This window comes from Colossoma macropomum, unplaced genomic scaffold, assembly GCF_904425465.1.
Source record: "Colossoma macropomum unplaced genomic scaffold, Colossoma_macropomum, whole genome shotgun sequence".
NCBI classification, from domain to species: domain Eukaryota; kingdom Metazoa; phylum Chordata; class Actinopteri; order Characiformes; family Serrasalmidae; genus Colossoma; species Colossoma macropomum.
The window spans coordinates 17,379,047-17,400,159 of record NW_023494793.1 but is presented as its reverse complement, the minus strand read 5'-3'; the positions used below and the strand labels follow the sequence as shown (position 1 = coordinate 17,400,159).

General features: G+C 37.7%; 1 protein-coding gene across 1 annotated transcript in view; it reads left to right on the top strand.

Annotated features, from left to right (window-relative positions):
- The window catches only part of cacna2d3a (calcium channel, voltage-dependent, alpha 2/delta subunit 3a), a 289,290-nt gene that overhangs the window by 145,166 nt on the left and 123,011 nt on the right, over positions 1 to 21,113 (top strand). The window contains exon 11 of the mRNA XM_036578675.1: positions 6,024 to 6,137. Coding sequence (XP_036434568.1) covers positions 6,024 to 6,137 — 114 coding nt within the window. The remainder of the gene's footprint in view (positions 1 to 6,023; positions 6,138 to 21,113) is intronic.

Sequence of the window (21,113 nt, the reverse complement as noted above, 5' to 3'; positions counted from 1 at the left end):
GTAAATTTAGGTTCCCAGTAATTATCGGGTGAACTCTAAGCTAAATCTAGCTGCTTGGTGATCACATTCTGTGATGAACATATCAGTGAAATGACAGCCTAAAGCTCATTTGGCATTTTTTGTAAACATGTAAAAAGAATAACTTCAGTCTCATTACATTACCCCTGCACTGATAGACTACCAGGAAACTGATGAGCTCTCCACTTTTGCTGGTTTGCCTTGTCCTCTACAGAAATATGGCATGCCATGGCATCATTACATCAAAAGTGTTGATTTATCTGTTTCTGTACGAGCAATCCCCAGTATGAGTTAGGGCATGTACAACAGTGGAGCTGTAAAGTACACTGAGCTCTCAGTTGTGCCTCCACTCATTGGCCTTTTCATCAAGTACACCTACCAAATGGGTGCATGTTCTAGGTATACATGCCTGGCTGCAGCCCATCTGTTGCTGCACAATTTATCAGCTGTCCTTTACCCTGTCCATCAGTGGAAAGGGACCACCATATGACTGCCAATAACCAGACATAATTTGTAGGTGCACAGTTAGAGACTACAGCTCATATTTTTCTGTGCACTGTGTTAGTTATCCTCTAGTCCTTCATCAGTGGTCAGTTTCTGTTGGCTGGATATTTTTGATTGATGGACTTTTCTCCACCCAGCAGTGACACTGATATAGATGTACCAGTGCAACACAACCTACCATGTCAGTGTCACTACTATGCTGAGGGTGGTCTGTCACCTAGATAATATCTGGTCAATGGTTGTTTTGTGGGCAGAGGGTCACTGACAAATTGTTAGTACAGTTACAGTCAGTAAATGTAAATCTACAAAATGCACCAAGAGCGATGGCGAATTAATAAAAAACTGAATGAATGAGTAGAGAGATAGCAATGCTTGTGTATTAGTGCAGTATTTAAGGAAAACCAGAACAGCAACTGTATCTCAGATGGTTGACATACAGGATATGTTTCTGTCAGCAAGAACAGTCCCCCACTACTACACAGAGATATTATATTATACAGGGATATTATAGTAGGGCTGCAGGGATATTATAACAGGGCCCCCATGGATTTAAAAGTCTTATAAGGGCTTAAAATAGATATGAAAATTTTAAGGCCATAAAATACCTGAAAATATTTTATTTTTACTGTTAGAATTATTAAATTTAGGGATATGCAAGAATATTCTAATGAATCAGGTATGGTCTAAAATAATGCCGATCCAGATACAATCCTTTGTTTTGTTTTTGCAGTTCAATCTGCTGTTGTTTAGGCACCATTAACAGACATTTTCAGAAGGTAACCACGTGGTCTAAATGTCTACAGTTTGGAAGTACTTTCCACTTAAGATGGAAAATGAAAACTGTAGTATCTGCAGTGCCTGTCTTTCCACTGGTTTTGAATTAGTTGCCTTTTCTCTAAGCATGTGCATGTAAAATTTGACTGCATGGCTAGACAAGACAGTTTTCTGCTGTTTGTTGCGAGTCACATGCCACCAAAACAAAATACACCCCCACCACGTTTTTGTCTTGCAAGTTGCGACCAGTTGAAAATGAAACTGTCAACAAAACTAATTCAGAACAGTCTGCCAACCAAAACTTTCCAGCTGACAGTGATCCCATGGTTAGGAACTAGAGGACATCAAAACTTATACCACAGTCAAACATGTTGAGGAGACCATGTTAGGATCATGCATTAAAAAAGTGTATATCCATGCTTTCACAGCAAATCAGTTTGAATAAATAGACATTAATATGATTTTGTGTGGGCTGTGTTACGCAGTGGAAATGGTATTATCTCTCCTTTGTTGAAAAAAATACTAAAAAGTATTGAATTTGATTTTAGAAACTGTTCAGTAACCCTGTACAAAGACAAATGCACATTTTAGAGTTCAGTGGTATAAAAACATCTGGATCCACAGAGATGTGGAAAACAGTGATATGATCAGATGAGTCATCCTTTACCATATTCTCCACAAGTGAGAGAGCGCATATGTGGTGTTCACCAAGAGAACAGTACAGGACTGATTGCTTGACCACTACCGTGAGGGGGTGTGGTGTCTCAGCTATGCTATACGGGCATTTTGAATGTTATGGTTTCAGTCCACTTAGAGCCCATGTGTCAAACAGAAGGCTTGAAACACAATCCTATCTGGCCCGCAAAAGTATTTTAATTTTCTATTAATATTAGCGTATTTCACAAAGCACTGCACTACAGTCCCCAGCATGCACTGCAATGTAATGTGCGCTGCTCTCCTACTCTCCTACCCCAACAACAATCTATAGGACGGCGGTTACACCTCTTGTAGCCCAAGTATTAATGAGCCCAAGTATTAATGAACCTGCAGCAAAGAAAGGATGACAGGTGTCTAGTTCAAGCAGATAGGTAGGTTTAGAAAACTGAGCACCTGGAGACATTTAAATTTTAAATATTTCAAATGTCCATGTAATATTTTGAGGTCTTCTACATGTACCTACAAGTGTATTTTGAATAAACAATTGCCAGTTTGGGTTATAGCACAACATTGATTAAAAGTGAATTAATCTTTTTCTTTTTTCTCTGGCCCACTGATTTGTTGAGATTTTTTAATATGGCCCTTTTACTGGTTGAGTTTGACAACCCTTACTTAGAGGGAAGGGTCACTACAAATCAATACAAAGTTATTCTGACTGATCATCTTTATTTTATGCTGAAATAATCTATTTGGATGGGAGTGATCTCTTCAAGGATGACAGTGCCCACAACCACAGGGCATGAGGGATCACTGAATCATATGCTGTGGCCTTTGCAGTCCACAGATCTCAACCCAGTTGAGCACCTGTGGGACATTTTGGACCAACGCATTTGACAACTCTACACCACCATTATCAAAACGTCAACTGAGGGAATATCTTTTGGAAAATAGTGTTCCATCCTGCCAGTACAATTCCAGTGACTTGTAGAATCTACATCAATGTGCACTGAAGCTGTTTTGAAGGCTTACTAAGACATTTTATTTTGTTTTTTCCTGTCTGTACATGATAGGTTTACCTGGAAGTTCAGTGTACTTATAAGTTCCATTGTTATACACATTCTAATTCACACTGCAGGCTGTTGGTTGTGTAAAAACAGGTAAGTCTACGCTCTTGATTTAATGACGCCATGACATGCTGTGCCTCGATAAAAGGGCCTAGCAAACCAGGTAAAGTGGAGAGCTTATTAGCTTTATTCATGCTTTGTACACACTCAGTGCAATTCAGTAGTAATTATGCAACATAGGCTCTCAGCATAAAGCACTTAAGGAAACAGGGACAGTTCAAAGCATGTAAAGCATTCTCAGCATGTTTTAGAAAAAACAGAATCACAAGGATAATTTAATGCTGCTTTATGTTTTGTACAGTATATGCAGAAAGCAGCTGCAGTAAAGTGGATCTGAGGTTTGAATCATAATACATAAGATTAGGAGGAATGAGTCAAGTGCTGGAGTAGTCCTTTAATAATACAAAACAGACTAATTATACAACCCATAATTATGTATGTACTTACAGCCAAGCAAGTCCATTCTAAGGAAGTTTGTTTATTGGTACCAAAATGTACTGTCAACATCTTTTGCTTTTACTAAGATACCTTAGGAGCACAGAAGAAAGACTGTAGTTTGAAAATCACAGAGAAAAAAATTGTCCTGTAATTATACATACTTTGCTTAGATTACTTGAAAACAAGATAAAAGAAGAACAAGTATATGGCTAATATATTTTTTTTTATTTTACCACATTCATTTCAGATGCTGAACCTAAAAATGATCACCCAAAAAATGCTCAAAAAAACCCCCCAGTTTGTGTCATTTCCATAACCAAGAGCTTGGCCATTAACCCCTTAAAATCCCAGGCTTATTACACACTAAGGCATATTATTCAGTAACTACAGGGACTTCGATGCAAGGGCTAAGCTGTTCTTAGGTTATAAAAGCATGTAATAAAACGTGCGCACTCTCATGGGCCCTGGCTGTTTAAGGGGTTATATAATAAAACACATGCTGGTTTAATCTGATTCTAGGTTACTTGAATAACCCAACCTGACTGTGCATGATTGTTTTTAATTTCAGAATTCAAAATATGCAAAATTCAAAGACCACCTTTGTTTACCCTTTATTTATGGTCAAAACAGCCATTCAAGCAGCATCAGGGAAATAGAGTAGAAGAAATATATGAAACAGAAAATTGCACAGAAGCCTAAACAACTAAATAGAATATCAAATTTTTCATTTTTTTAGTCTGTCCACCCTTTCCTGCAGGGAAATTTTTCAACACATACGAAGTTCAGTTTTAGAAGTTGCATTGTCTGCTTCTCACAATTCCAAACACATTCAATGATGTTGAGTTCTGGACTTCGGTCAGTCCATTGTTCTGAAAGCATGAGCAGTTTCTTTAGATAAGGTTTCTCCTTTTTTGTCTATTTTCTTTGCTCAGTAATAGCTTCTTGACAGCTACACATTCTTTCACACACATAGCGTTGTCAAACGTTGTTGAGGGTTGTCTTTTCATAGTGGAAGGATGGACAGAAACACCTGTGGATGTTTTCAGATCTAAAGCAAGAGTGAAGCTTGATTTTCTTCCTACCTCTCAAAGATGAAAGCTTTAAGTATTGTTTATCTAATGGTGTCAGTTTTGAGAGTCTAGCAGGTTTTGCGTGGTTGTTAGGCCTCTTCTTTTATTAATTTTTTGAACTCCAGTTTTGGGAAGCTCCTGTTTTTTCACTGATTTTTTTTTGTCTCTCCCCCTTCTGGATTGTAAATTGTCTTATAACTAATCTCCTCAGGAATATCTCATGTAAAATTAGTAACTTGTACTTAATGGCTGTTTTGACTAGAAGTTAAATAAATGAAGGGTGATCTTAAAACTATTAAAAGCAGTTTTTAATGTGTAGGTCTTACATTTTTTATCTAAATTCTGGATGTGTTATTCACCATAGGTGATTATTTTGATAGTCTGTGTTGAGTCAGTGGTGCAACTGTACATTTGCAGTGGAAGTTAAAATCTTTCTGTATCCACACATGCATGGCTGTGAAAATATCCTAAAGGCTTTGTCAGCTCCGCTGACATTGGGAATATCTCTGGTGTCCTAAGCTTGTAGCTGTAGGATACTGAAGGTGTTGAAGTGTGAAAGACCCATCACCAAGATTTAGTACTGCAGTTGCCTCTAAAATAACTATAATGCACATACACGCATACATACACACCCCACAGTCTTCTGAGAGATGTTTTTTCTTTCCAAAATTCTCCAGTGAGAGATAACTTTGAAAAATAATTATGCAAAGTATTTATTTATAGATAGTAATATTAATATGCATCTTGTACACTCTTGCCCAGAATTTAATGTATATTTGTTTGATAAGCAGTATGAGGAAAGCTCCTAAGTAAGTCTATAATAACAAACTACTCTGCTGTTTTCTTTCCTCACGTTTGCCTTTAGATCCGAATATTAACTTTAAGCACTCTGCTTTCATTATAGGTCAGTTGTTCCTTTAATTAACATAGCGTGCCTACGTGGATAAATCAATTGTGGTTGACTTGATGAAGTGTTATCAGCTTGTTTGATGGAAACATGTTGTTTGAAGGGTTTAGATGACCATTAGCATTACTGACAAACAAACATCTCTATGCTTAATGTGAGTTAATGGAGGGAGCAATTAATGAAACCTCACCAGAGAACATGCTCCAAAGAAGTGCACTGGGATATACAACAACATCGCGTTACCATGGCAGTTAATGGCTGCCTTTGATGAGTTGATGAATGGGATTGATGATGATATTTGATGTGTTTCGTTTGATTCACGAAATATAGTGAAGCTAATATTCTCAGACTTGTATTAAATGCAAAATTATTACAGTAACCAAAAGCATTATTTAGTTTAATTTTGTGTGCTTTCATATTTGTCTTGTATTGATCTAATGTTGTATTGGTTATGATATTTAGAGTTGAGTGAGTAACTATGACCATATAGAAATGTTTGGTGTTCTCACATGTGCTTTTGTGTGTGGTCAGTTTAATCAAACAGGTCGAGGTAGCGTGTGCAGTCAAGCCATTATGCTGGTGACGGACGGAGCAGTGGACACTTATGATGCTGTGTTTGCCAAATACAACTGGCCAGACAGAAAGGTATAGTAGAATTTATTTAATGCAACCTTTCACAGATTGCACTGACTTGTGTCTGTTTGTGTCAGGATTGGTTAATCATCAGGAGAAGAATGCAGGGTTGAAAAGGAGAATTTGCCAGTATTTATTTACAACACGTAAAGGAGGATGAGCACAGTATGCACCTAAGACGAGTAATGTTTTAATGCGGTTAAAAGGATCACATATATGCTCATGTCTGTTTTTGTGCACGTGGATGAAAGTAAGACATTAAAAAAAGACATTAGCCTGCATTTCTGGTGAAACATAGTACTAACAATACAACTATGAGCCACTACCATTCTTTTTTTTTGTTTGAGGTGCCAGTCTTCTCTCTTCAGGTACTCATTCTGTTCAAGCACAGGAAAATGGAGAATATATTGCAACATTCACTGCTATTAAAAGAGACACAGCTTTCACACAAGTTGTGGTGCTTTATTTTCCATCTGTTGTTGGCTGCAGCTACACCGTACATAAGCAGAGTTTTCTCTACCAATACTTTTGCTGCCCAGTTCAGATCTCCTCATCTCCCCCTCTCAGCTACCATACACAGCCCGCCCTCTGCAATAAGGACTCTTGTTGTAGAGGGCAGGGCGTTTCCTAGATAAACCCAGTGAATAAATGCTGAAGAACACCAACCTAAAATTAACATGTTAAAATATTTCTTGAACACTGTACAATATACAGACTAACAATTCAATTAAATGGCGTATTTTATGTTTTAACAGAATCGTAAAAAAAATTCTCGAGGCTGATGTTAGCTTCTTATTCAAATTTCAGTTTGACCTTAAACAGTGCAGCAGTTATACTATAGTGCCCAAACAGACATCTGAATTTCACTGGAACAGGAAAGAAGTATAAGAAGCTAACTTTGGCTTCATCTAAGCTCTATCTACTTGCCTACTTTACGGGGCTCAGTTATTATCAGCAAATGGGGTGGGGGGCGGGGCTGTTTTAACCACTAAATTACTACAGATATGTGTTTGGATGGAATATTTATAGCTTGTCAGAGCATGCCTGAGTTTATAAATAACACAGTAACTGGCCCCAAAACACTACCGGCCCACCATGAATTCTCCCGAATCTTTTGATTAAACCACTCCGGCATTGCTCGGAATTCAGCATTACCCAAATTACCAAGTAGTTTGGATTTTTAACCTCACACTTGTTCAGTTAATATGTAACTTGGGGGACTGGAAGAAAAGCATCATCTGCCTTGTTATTTTTCAATAGCTTTTTTTTATTCTCAGTGACACATTCAGCGGGGATCTACTGTCCTCACTCATCTCACCTTCTGTGTGTAAAGAGGAGGGGAATTCTCCCTCTCAGTGCTTCTCTGACCTTAACACATGCTCACACATACTCACAAACACACACAGAATTAGCAGAGTCTCCCTGCAGAGGTGTGTTTAACGAATCAGTGACAGAGCCTGATGGCTGTACTTTCCATATGTGTGTATGGATGCATGCATGTGTGTGCATTTATGGCCTTTATCATGACCAGGTCTATCTCCATTGAGAGCCAATATGGCAGTAATGTGCTCCCATTGTGCGCTACACTGCTAATGCCCCCTTTTGCGCTTCATTGTTGAAGTTCCCCCCCGGCGCTATGCTGTTAATGTTCCCCCTCGCCCTCTGCAGATAATGTGTTCCCGTGTGGCCTGCATCTGCTGACAAACTACACCACTAATATTTTCCCATGTGTTGCAGTTAATGTTCCTGTTCTCTTTCTGCCATGGAGTTAATGTTCCCCTCATATATGTCACATTTAATGGTACTGTATGTCGCCCCCACATTCCTCAGATTCCTGTGAACGTGGTATGATGTAGCTGTATTCAAAACCAGGGACACCTAGATATTTTCCTTGTAAAGGATGTAAGGAAAGGATGGTAATGTCCCCATGTCCTTGCCACTATGACGCACCAGCTAGTGTACATCATAGCAAGGTAGAGTTGATAGAGAAATGTACTGCAGCATGAATACTGAGGTAATGAAGCTTGTGCTAGTATGGAAATGGAACAAAATCATTCAGAGTGGTTTGGTGTGAAATGTGCCTTTCAAGAGAAATTTACAGAGTCAGAATTGTTCACCATAGTAGTAGTAGGAACCAGAAGTTATGTCTACACTACAAATATCACCATTTTATCTGCTATCCAAAATGACCAGTGAACTTGTGTTTTATATGTCATGCTGATAATGTGAAAATAGTTTTATGCCAAAATTTTATAACCAAACTATCACAAAACAATGTCTCAGGTGTCAAGCAACGCATTCATAACCATTTTGTGTAATAACTTAATGGGATGTAGCTTTTAGAGCCATTAAATGCTTTAGACTTCTGGTTCCTAGTATTATAATGGTGAACAATTATGACTCAGTAAACTTCTCACCAAACCACTCGGAATGATTTTGTTTACATCTAAATCATTGAATGATGGAGTAATTTTGCAAAATCGCTGGAGTTCCCTTTTAATATGATAAACTGAAAATCACGCTTGCTTATTTTTTTGGCAGCATGTTTTTTTCTCCTTTGCACTTGTTGATAGTGATAGCTGATCCTGCCGTGTGCTGGTGCTATTGCAAAAAACATTTTTTTTTTATCATGTTCTACATATTTTCCAGGTTATTTGTACTAGTTAAAAAAGAAAAAAATGAATAATGCTCCTTAAATACATTAAAGCCACGCAAACATCACAGCTGCAATGCTAACCTTGTACTTTATTGTGGATTTAGTTCATGCTTTGCAACTAAATAGTGAACCTAACCCTACTGATATCAAAACTGGAAATGTGGTGACACATTTATTAGAGTGATAATGTACTAGAGTGATACCAACTGAGACTTGAATGTAGACTTTCTGAAAGCTTCTGATATTTCTCCCTCCGCAGCATTCACCAAAAGTGTTTACTATGCCCTCTGCTAGCTCTGCTCTTGCTTTTGAAGCAACATCTGTTATGTTCGCTGTGACCTCTTTCTTGAAGGACTGTATGACAAGGGCACAGAGCACTCACTTGGTCTTTCATTCAAAGCTACTATGTCTTTGTCATCTCTGTTGCATTGCATCTTTACTACAATAGAGCTTATTCCTAAAGCTTGTCTGTCAGAGTATGTTTGCATGCACAAATGTGTTTGAATGATTGACAAAATGGGACTGTGAGTATTTATGCAAGTTTATGTGTCTAAATAAACGTGTTTGTAAACGTGTGTGTGAGGGGATGTGTGAGCCTATGTGTGGATGCCTCCCCTCTGTGCCTAATCTGAGCATTCCCCATCTGCTTATGTGCATCTCTCAATTGGAAAAATTGCCGTTTGGGGAGGCGAGGTTGGCACAGGTTGGCACTGTCGACTCTGTTGGAGGGCACCCGGCGCCATCCTCACAATAGGCATTTATCATCAGCACCTTTGGTGCTGTCGCCATGGCAACTCTCTTCTCAGTACGGTCTTGGCAGGCTGATGTCTTAGTTTTGGAACTGTCCCAAAATATTTGGGATGAAAGCTGGAAAGATGTAGGTTTTGAAAACTGATCCAGGATGTTTGGGTGGTATGAGATGATCGAGAAGGCCTTAAATGATCGGCTAGTTTTTGAATGCTTGAGAATTTCTTTTTTTCTGCTCTTTTTTATGTTATTCTATTGCAGTTCTGCATAGCCTAATATATAACCCAGTGAAGAAGAATTGCTAAGTGTGAAACGTTTTTGCCCTTTGTAATTTTTTTGTTTTTTATCAAAAATGCCATTTTCTCACACATTTATCTAAAATGAGATCAAAATGCCAATTTTCACTGCCTTTTTTGTCTGAATTTCTCAAATCTGCCTGATGTTTGTTGTTTTTAAGCCAGACGTTGATTTCATTGGAACTGTTATGGAGCGCTGCTTGTTTTGATGTTACTGTTAATTCCCTCTACAGACCAACAAATCAGACATTTGTTATAGCATTAATTTCAGCTTTGTCTCATAACATAATTTAAAATATTCAAACATTCTATGAAGAAAAGTGTTATTCATGCCTCTTTGTTTGAAGTTTTTGAAAAATGAGGCATGCCATGTTCTATTCCTGCACTGAATATCTGCAATAATCTGTTTATGCTGAGTAGTTTATCACATTATATCAGTGTGTGCTGCTGCTTGAAATAAAACATTATTTTGCTCAATCTTGGCTTAATGGAGTAAATCTGAAAGTTGAATTGGAAACTTCACTGTTGCATACTCTTCCCATTACAGTGTTATACATTACAGTAGTTTGACAATAACAATAGAGAAAGTAGCTATGCTACACCAGATTGGTCTCACTACCATACTCATTTTCTGACAAATGGAACATTTTAGAGAAAGCATTATGCACCAATCATGAATCAATCAGTGTTAATGTGCAGAAAGTAGTCTTGTTTATGAATATATGCTTGGTTGAACTGAAAGCAGCGTTTCACTGACAGATAGCAGCTGAGAGACAACACAGCATTGTTCTCTGCTTTCAAAGCAAGTGTTCTTTGAAACACCAGTGATGATTGCTTCCCTTTCTCTGTCCCTCTTAAGCCACAAGGACAAATTTGTAGCTCACATCATGAAATAAGCTGGATGAAGATGAAAAATGTCTTCCGTTTTGCTGCAGTTAGTAAGCTAGCTAACTTGCCTGCAATAAAGAGTGACAAACACAATAGTAATGATTAATAAAGTGAAGCTGTACCATCCAGTGCAGTCATTAACTACATATGATGCTGCCTCTTTTTCATGTGTTTATTTTTGGCCAGTGGGGAAGAAATATTAACTCTTAGAGTCCAGAGCCGTTTCTAGGTGAATTTTGTTGCCTTTATCTTTAAGCTCACTTTGGACCCAATTCTGAAGTTTTGCACATCTATGAAATCTGCCGAATCTAAACTAGATACCATTACAGAAACTAGTCACCATTGCGAAATCTAAACTAGGCACCATTTACACATCTTCACCGTGCAGTGTAACATTTTTAATGATGGACAGCATTTTATAGGGGTCTATTGGGGGCACTTTTTTACTGTTGCAGAATACTCTGGCGGTTTGAAAATAAGGATATACTGCTGTTTCATTACCATTGGATACCATTGGATCCAAAAAAATTATATTGATGAAGTGAAACGCAACATTTTGTTAGTTTATGCAAATACTAAACAAACTGAAAACCAATGAAAATGTTTCACATTTTAATGAGCCAGTGTCGACTAGTTTTACTTAGACCATCAAAAGTTAGCCACAAGTTGTAGCGAAAACGTTCAGCACTTGTGTTCTCCGCTCAAGTCTTAAGAACCTAACGCATTTTACTTAATCTCTTTATGGCAGTTTACTTTTGGCGATCATTTAAATGAGCTTGTGCAGCAGGGCCATCGGCATTCCCACGGTGGCTTTACAAGATAAAATTTTAATGCAACGTTAATTGCTTGAAACCTACATGAAACTAAATTGTAGAGTAGCATAATGTGAAGTGTCCTGCAACTCACTTGAAACTCAGCCACAACAGTTGCAACCGTCTCAACTTCATTGAAACAGGATTTCATATTTCTTTTTGATGCCTTTTAATTTTACATAGAGCTCAGATTCATTTGTGATCAATAGGATGAAAATTATTAGGAGGGAGAGGCCAAGATGTGGTTGTCAGTTAAAGTGTTCTTCTTGGATAGGATATGTGAGACATTAAATAAGGCTTTCTTAAACATTGTCTACTAAAATGGCTATTTGAAGGCTTAACATATACAGAACAGATAAAAAATAACTAAACTATATTATAAGGAGCCCTAGATAGACAGATAAAAGACAGGTTTGTAGATATAGAGAAAAAGAGATTGGTAATAACAGCAGGACAAAAATATACAAAGATGACAAAAACATATATATACGAGTTGCCAGTATAGTGGAATTTAATATGTTGCATGCAATGTCCTTTCTAATTGCTTTGTATAACTGTTATGTTGCACTGAAATTATGTTGCAGGCAAGTCTCAGCATGCAAAATTTTCACCATGTAAAGCCTCCCTGAGGGTTCAAAGGGTTATGCTGATACTGCTGATATTTTCTATAATTTGGACCTTAAGTGCTGCTATATAAGAGGTCAGTGCAGCCAAATCAGTAATGGTGTCATTGGTATAGAGACAGAATTTGTTTACTCCAGAAGTCTGTGACGTGAAACACAGCAAATTCTACAGAAATTCACACAAAATTTTGCTGACATCAAAAAGCTAGTGTGGCTAGGCCTTTACTCTTTTTGCCTCTTTGTGTATGTGTGAGTATGTAAAGAATGAGTTGTATTTAGCATGGTTCTCTCAGATTGCCCCCGAGGGCATTATGCCCCTACACGCATTTAATGATTAAAAGCCAGAGAGTCAGCTCCCTTTGGACACACACACGCACACACACGCACTCACACACACACACTCTCAAACCCTCACACACAAACGAGTACACACACTACAATGACTTGTGTCCTCTAATAGAACCTGATGGGCCACAGCCAAAGAGCCAAAAGGTGCATTGTTTTCCATCCTGAATGCCCTTATTTGAAAGTTAGCAAATCCTAAAACTCTTAGTTGGTACAAGCAGACATGCAGTTCTGTGTCAAACTTAGAGACCACCTTTCATTTATTTAATTTCCAGTCAAAGTGGCCAGGAAGTACAGGTCATTCATTTTCCATTTTGTTTAATTTTCTGTTTAACATAGGATTTCTTCTTTTTTCTGACATTGGAAAATGAATAACTTTTACTAAATGTCTGTTTTAACTGGAAATTAAATAAACAAAAGGGTTGGTCTCCACATCCACATATACACATGTAAAACTAAGCTTTATCTTATTGCTCTAGGTATACTCTCAAAAATAGAGGTGCCATAAAGGGTTCCTTGGACCATGGAGGAACCACTTTTGGTTCCCTGAAGAACATTTTAGTTGAGTGGTTTCATTTGAGATTTTTAAAGAACCTTGAAATGTTTTTTTTTACGGAATCAAAAGTGGTTCTTATTAGAGTTGCACCAATATGGGAATTGCGGGCTGATGCCAATATTCAATATTTTTCATGTACATATGATGCTGATGCCAATGCATAAAACGTCTTTAGAAATCTAGAAACTGGGACTACATCTACCTGGATTAGCATTACAGAATAATTTAATTCATTTCTGTAGTCTTCAGGGGTGCTTTAACCTGCTCATGGGCCATGGGTCAACAGGTAAGCTTGGGTCCTCTGGGTCTTGTTAAAATTCATAAAATCAATATAACTCTGAGGACAAATTAAACCAGGTTTCGTAAGCATGGACAGAGGTAGTCACTTGGATAAGTTAGCAGAACCAATGTCTAAAGTAACCACAGTGAATGACACGCAGCATCCAGAGACTCACAGCATTAGCAGTTGTTTTTTTATGAAACTGCACAAATCGCCAACGTCAGCATGCGTCTTCCTGCACTACCATTCAACATCTCTCCAGTACTGCATTAACTTAAACCCAGAACCAAACCACTAAAAGCCACAGTTAAACAAAGTTTGAAATTTACACTGAGAAGATGAAGCTGAAGTTAGTTCTTATTCAAATTTTCCATTCCATCTGAAAAGCTGCAGCAGTTAACTGGCTAATAGGACGGCAGTTTCAGCTTCACACATTTAGCTTGAAAACAGCAAGGTTGTGACCTTAACTGATACCATGCTAAATCAACTAAATTTATCAACATTGATGTCTGAAAAAGTTTTATTTTAAAATCCTGTTGAGCTGAACTTGATTTTTGTGTGCTATGAACAGTCTGCTGTGAGATGCTGCTGTGCTTCTCCGCTGCTGTGCAGTACAGTTTACTCTGTAAAACCATCAACACCAAAATAACCAAGGTCTATGATAAGATATGGTCTATGATTTGACACCACAAGCAAATGATCCCTTTTTTTCCCATTACAACACTGCAGAACTGTTCCAATGGAACAGCAAATTAACAGCTTACTAATGGCTGTCCTGGTAGTCTTTTGCAGTAAAGTTAATAAAATGCAGACATTTTAGCTCAGTGGCCAATCATTGCCTAAACGTTCTGCTCTTCCAGAGTGGACTAAATACATCATTAAATGTCAGCAATATCGATCAAATCTAAAAATTCTCTGATGGCACTAATTTGTATAGCAATTATCTGCCAATGCCAACATGATTCTGATATCATTGTGCATCCTTTGTTCTCCTATGGTATCACTCAAAAGGGCTGTTTTTGGCACTGTTATTTCTTAAATTTATAAAAAATCCCTTCCCCATGTATCCATGAAATGTATAACATGTACCAGACACATAGATCCACGGTCCTTATAATTATCTGAAAAATATCACAAATTACTGGATCTCAGCCTTCAGTCCAGAGTTCATGTTAATTTATTGCTTTCTGCCTGCATCCCTCAAGGTACTGTTTACTCAAATCCACATAGTTTGCCACCTACTGTTATGACTGCATTCATTTATCTTTGTTCCTGTAATGATATCCAATGATGGGCACAACGTTTGTGTGTAAGTCTATAACAGTAAAAATTGGAAGAAGATGGGGAAGTAATATAAGAAATACAACAATAAAGCAATCCAGACAAGTACTTAAAAAAGGAAACAAAGAGCCGTATGAGCTTGGGGTGGTCATCAGTGATGGACGCTATTACAGTGTATCATCCATTGTGAAGTTTAAATGCTTGACCTTGTTTGTACCATTATGTTTTGTTTATTGGCCTAGCAGGTGTAGTAAGGTGTAAAATCAACATTAAAGATTGTGACTGTAAGACCCAAAAGTACCCATCTCCCTTTAGACCAAGATTGTCAAAGTCAGGACTGGAGGCAACAGCACTGCAGAGTTTTATGTTGTAATACTAATGATGAAGGGCTTTATAATCAGCTGGAGGGACGCCATTGAATCAAGTGTGTAACATCGAAAATGTGCTGTGCTATGCCCCTCTAGGACCTGACCCCTTTTTTCAACATAACATAATTGAATGGGCAGAAAGTCTACCTTTAGGCAACTGTCTAACCAGTGTCAAAGGTTTTGTTTTCACCTTTCTTGTTTTAGAGGAAGGGTTAGAGGACTGGACTAACAAGTGATGCAGACTGAATCAGAGTGTCACCTCAAAACAGTCTTATTTTTCTGTTTGTGCAGGTATTTTACCTAAAGCCCTATTCAAACTAGACTACCAGAGGTGGTCCATGCATGGTAATTTTTATGGTATTACAGAAGACGATTTGTACAGGATAAAGTATACTTGTAACCCCCCCCCCCTTTTATTAGACTAAAATTAAACTGGTTTAAACAAATAAACAACAAAACGTACAGCCAGGTAATGTTAATGTGTTAGTCACCATCCCGCTATTGTTAGCATTAGACTTAAAAGTCGACTCATTCCACATACCAAATGCCACCCAACAAGACTAAAATTGCATTGCTCTGTGAGTGGTACTTTCAAGGTATTTTATTTTTCTTCTTCTTCTATCTAATTAAGCCTTCAGCAAAAATGTTTTAGATTGCAAAGGATGAAGGTACTGTGCCTTTTAGCAGTTAGCCTTGTCTCCTATTTGCCAGAAAAGGAGGTGTCACTGTCTATAACCAGAATTTGTTAATGTTGGAAAGTGGTTAATTCTATAACTGTTACATGCTTATTCTGTCTGTCAGAATATTCATACTGTCTCTAAAAGCCTGATCCTCTTAGGTCATCTTAGAATGTTCTGGACTTTTCCTATGCCTCTCTACCATGGGAACATAAACTTGATACTTGGGGGGATGGGGAGGATTGTTTGGGCTAGTTGAGGGTAATAACACTGTCTAATAATCAGTGTTCCTGTTGTCTGTTGGGTGAGTCAACAAAATGGTGATCCGTTAACATCTTAGTAGGAAGACATCTAATACACTTAACTTTTACCTCAAAAGTGCACAACTCCATCTAGTTCATTCTCAATAACTTCCACAGTGACTCCACAAGTCAACAGTTGGCAAGCCAGCCAGGAGTCGAACCTAGGATCTTCTGAGCCATGAGGAAGCTCTGGGTTTTGTGAATTTTGAAGGTAATTTAATACAGAATTATTTAGAGCTGGCCTGAATAATTTGATGTTAGTATTCAGTTTTCTATTCAGTTTTTAGAAGCTTCATCTTTTTTCATGCTTTCTATGTAGCCATTTAAGATATAATGGGAACAGTGTAACTTGGGACAACGAAAAAATGAAAAGCAGCTATTGTAGTACTGACAGTGCTGAAGAAGGGGAACCCTGGTGCTGCTTCCGTCGTGCTCTATCCGTTGACTCTTTCGGCCACATGATCGAGCTCAACCCAGTTCCATGATAAAAATAACAGCAATGAACTTGCCAAATAAAATAACTCAATGAAATAAATGAAAACAGTGACTCATTAACTCAAAAGCAAACAAGTCATAAATGTGATAAGTGATAGCGTTGACTCAAAATTATGTCATAGCACACAGTGTGCAAGCAGCTGGGCTTCAGCCTGGCTAATAATAATATGAACTAAAGAAAATGACATTAATAGCAGCTGTCAGACACACCTCGTGAAACCTGATGAAATCTCCACTTTTCACAACTCAACCTCCTCTCTGAGGAAGCAGCTGTTAGTTGACTCCTAGCTAAATCTAGCCTAACAGGTAAGGTGTTATTTTACTATTTTCTTTATACTTTGTTGTTTTGGAATAAAATGACAGCTGTTTATTGAACATATGAACATATGTTTTATTGCTAGTCTCTTATCTAGCTGCTTTAGCGGTATGTAGTATGCATGTAGGTGTCAACCCACACAGTTTACCTCTATAAAATATGGTTTTGATGCAGTTTTGGAGGTAAATGCCTCTATAAAGCTGTGAGACTGGATTAATTGATCTACATTAATGCAGGTTCACCATAATTTCTGGACAATAATTGTAAGTTTAATAATTCTAAGTTTAAGTTTAATTGCCTAAACAGTAATGTGATCAGACTGCGAGTGGTGGTGTGGAATATGAAGCTCTTTTGTCATGTGCACGCTATACATAGACAAAACAGATATTACTTTGTGTGAGAAATGAGCTATCAGAGACACCAGGGTTTTACTGAAATATTCAGATGTTTAGAGTATCATTCTGATTGAAAAAAAAAAAAACATTAAAGTTGCCACCTATTAAGTGTCACTTCAAAATACATCAGTAAAGATATGTTTACTCCTCGATCTCACCTTACAGATGATACTGCATCTTCAGAGTCTTCAGTTTTGTCAGTTCATCACAGAACTCAGCCTGACTCTCTCTGTCTCTCTGTCTCTGTCTGTCTCTCTCTCTCTCTCTCTCTCTCTCCCTCTCTGTCTTTCTCTCTGTCTCTCTCTCTCTCTTTCTCTCTCTGCCTTTTGTGTGTTTGTCTTTAACTATGTGAGAGCTTATCATGCTTGATTTTAGTTTTGTTTGTAAAGATTGTTTCCACTTATACAGCCAAGTACATTCAGAAATATTTTCAGATTGCGACTGCAGATATTCAAAAAAGTAACTTTTACAATAAACTACTATTTACTCATACTTACGAATACTTTCACTTGTACTTTTACTTGTACTCAAGTAAATTATCACTGTAGTACTTTTCAGTACTCTTTCCACCCCTGGTTCTGGTGTGTGTGTGTGTATGTGTGTGTTCGAGCTGAGATTTGGAATGGAGTTGTGCAGGATTTCCCCATTTAAAGTAGAGCTTGGTGGTAATAGAAGTGCTTTGTCTCTGTCAGAGGAGTGAGCTAGCTTGGCTTCTCTTGGTTTACTCTGATGCTACTGTTTATCATTAACAAGAAACCTTGGTTAAGAATCACATTAGGTAATGCCGGTGCAGTACTTCACTGCTTCATTTTTCAGATGTACAGGACTACAGGGTGTCATATGGTCCATTTTGGCTAAAGCTTGGTGCCTAATTCTGTTTAATTAGGTTAGAATGGAAATATGGATGTTAATCATTTGTAGTGTGTGTAGTCTGTGGTTGTATGTTGGTGTAATGGAAAAAGAATTTCCTCTTTTCATGAGGACAGTAAATTGCATCATTATTCATTTCCCATTTGTAACACTATGTTCCTAAAAATAAAGGTGCCAAAAGGAGCAGTTCCATGGAAGAAGCACATTTATTTCTCTAAAGAACATTTCAGTGGTTGTTTTTTAAAGAACCATTTTTATAAATGTGATGTGCAGTTGTGAACTTTCTAATGTGAAAGTTTACATCTGTTGCCAGAAGATTAACGGCACATGCATGCAAATGTTGGCCATAAAAAATGTCTGTCACTGTGTGGCATCTGAGCTTTCTGTGAACTACCATCTTTACTATCACTATATAAAAGATGCACAAGGCTTCCTTTATCATTGGATTCGCTGTGAGCACAGTTTGGATCAGTAAAGTCTTGTTGTTGTTTAATCATAGGAAAGTAACACTTTATAGAAAGCCAGTAGACAGTAAGCCTTTTACAAAGCCTTTTACAAAAATAATTCATCATGTACTCATTATTAATTAATTAGAAAATAAACTAATTATACAGGAGCAAATTTGTCATATGTATCAAAAAAGAAAGTGGTGAAGGCTTTTTTCAGTGTCTGGAACCCAGTCAAGAACAAAACTTGCATTATTCTGACCAGGATATCAATAACTTTTTAAAAAACAAAACATTCTCGTTACATTTTACTGTATTTATTGTTATTTTTATTTATTCTAATGTTATATTGTGTTTTTATTGGCACAAACACTATTACTGCTAAGATAAATAGTTTTACACAATTTACTTAACTTTTTTTGAGGAATGGGGAACCTCTGGTTCTCAAGGGCAGGAAGCTTTTTTGATTTTTCTGCTCAAACAAAATACTAAACCTACAATGTAAAAAATCAGAAGTCACCTCAACTGAAAATTATAAGGTAGCTGGTTACACACTGTTTCTTGATTTAACTCAACTTGAGGACACCAGAAGTTGAGTTCACCCAACTCAAACTTCTTAGTCAAAAGTTCTCTTAATTATCATTTCTAAGTAAACAGTATAGAATTAGTTTTCTATTCAGGTTCCCCACTAGCTGTGAATCTTTCTATCAAACAGTTCCACCAGACATTATCTCATCTTGGGCTTCCAGATATGGACAGCTGTGGGATCGCTGGGGTTCAGACTTATAATTTCACGCTCTCCTAATGTTGGGGTGAATCTTAGGCCATTGCTCCACATGTTACTACAGTACTTTTTAAAGTTCAAACATTTTTAACAGTTTATTGAACATTTAAAAACACAGAAATCTGACTAATTTCAGGAACTTGTGAGTGGTGCAATATTCTAAGCATTCTTCCCCATCAGAAGGTCGTGAATGTGGACCTTAGTGATGCCATAGCCATCCATAACTGGATACCGAAGAGATGAAATTGCATGGTGGGATTGTGTGATGGAAAGAGGTGCAGCTAGTGCATTCTTAAAATGCGAGGTCAGCTCAACTTGATGATATAGTAACTGATTAAATGTTTTTTCTTGAGTTGACTCAACTTGAGGACACAAGAGTTCACACAACTCAAACTTCTTAGTCGAGTTCTGCATCTCAGTTAGGTAAATAAAACACACTTGCTTTCTATATTCAATTTCCCCCACTAGTCCATCACACAACTCTGCTAGACACATTTCCTCTTGCGTACAAACATATGGATGGCTATGGCATCGCTGGGGCTCAAACTCACAACTTCCTGTTGGAGTGACGGCTTAGTCCGCTGCACCACTTCAGAACTTATGAATTGACTCAGATTTTGTGTCTACAAATACCAATTTAATACACTGGAGAAAATATTTGTTGTTTTAACTTTAAAGCATGGTGGAGTTTCATGTGATGCAACTGTCCAATAATTTGTCCTGACATCAGGAGACTGTGAGTTTGAATCCCAGCAATACCATAGCTGTCAATATCCAGAAGCCCAAGAGGAAAATATGCCAGATGGGACTGTGTAATAGAAGGAGCGCCAGCTAGTAAGGAAATTAAGTAAAAACACATCCAGTTTTGTTTATCTAACTAAGATGCAGACCTAGAAACAGTAGCTGAGAGAATTTTTGACTCAACTAAGAAGTTTGGCTTGTGTAAACTCTGGTGTCCTCAAGTTGAGTCAACTCAAGAAAAGCCATGTAATCAGTTACTATAACATTTCAAGTTGAGGAGACTTCTCATTTTTACAGTGTGGGGAAATTGAGTAAAAAACATGCATTTTACATTATTTGCTTAACTGAGATGCAGAACTAAAAAAATGTTAGGATAACTTTCGACTTGAAGTTTGGGTTTGGATCTCTAGTGTCTTCAGGTTAACTCAAGAAAAGCTGTGTAGGACACTGAAAATTCGAATTATGATGATGCTACAGCCATTCACGGCCAGAACGCCAGGAGAGCACAGGTGGCCTCTTGGAAGAAGCCTGTGCTAGTTTTCGTCCTCCTAGCATTGGTGGTTTTGTGTGACTGGGGGAGTCCTACTAGTGGGTGAAGTTAGAAATTAGTTCTAAATTGGGGAGAAGAATTGGGGGGAAAAAAGTAAAAAAAAAAGAAAAGCTGTGTGATCAGTTACCTTATAATTTTACGTTTAGCTGACAGTTTAGCTAACAGTGTAGTACTAATTGATTGAGTTAAAGTGTTGATCAGGACAATCACCAAACTGTGCTGGACACCGGCCCTCCTGGACGGTAGTTGACTGACCCTGGTTTATGCTACAAATGTGACATAAAATGAAGAAACAACTTGTGAAAAGTTGTCATACTCTGCTGGTAGTTTGAAAAATATCCTAACTTTTAATAGCTTTCCTTCTTGCTTTCTTCATGCTTTCTCTTTCTGTCCCCACCCAATCCCTACCATTGCACCTGTGGGCTATTATCTGCGCTAGCTCAGTGCTAATGGCTCATCTGTGTTAATGGTGAGATGCCCCTCAAGCTTCATGCAAGAACGCCCCTCCATCCGGCATGCATTGAAGAGTTGTGCCCATTTGTTTTTTGGCTTTCTCTACA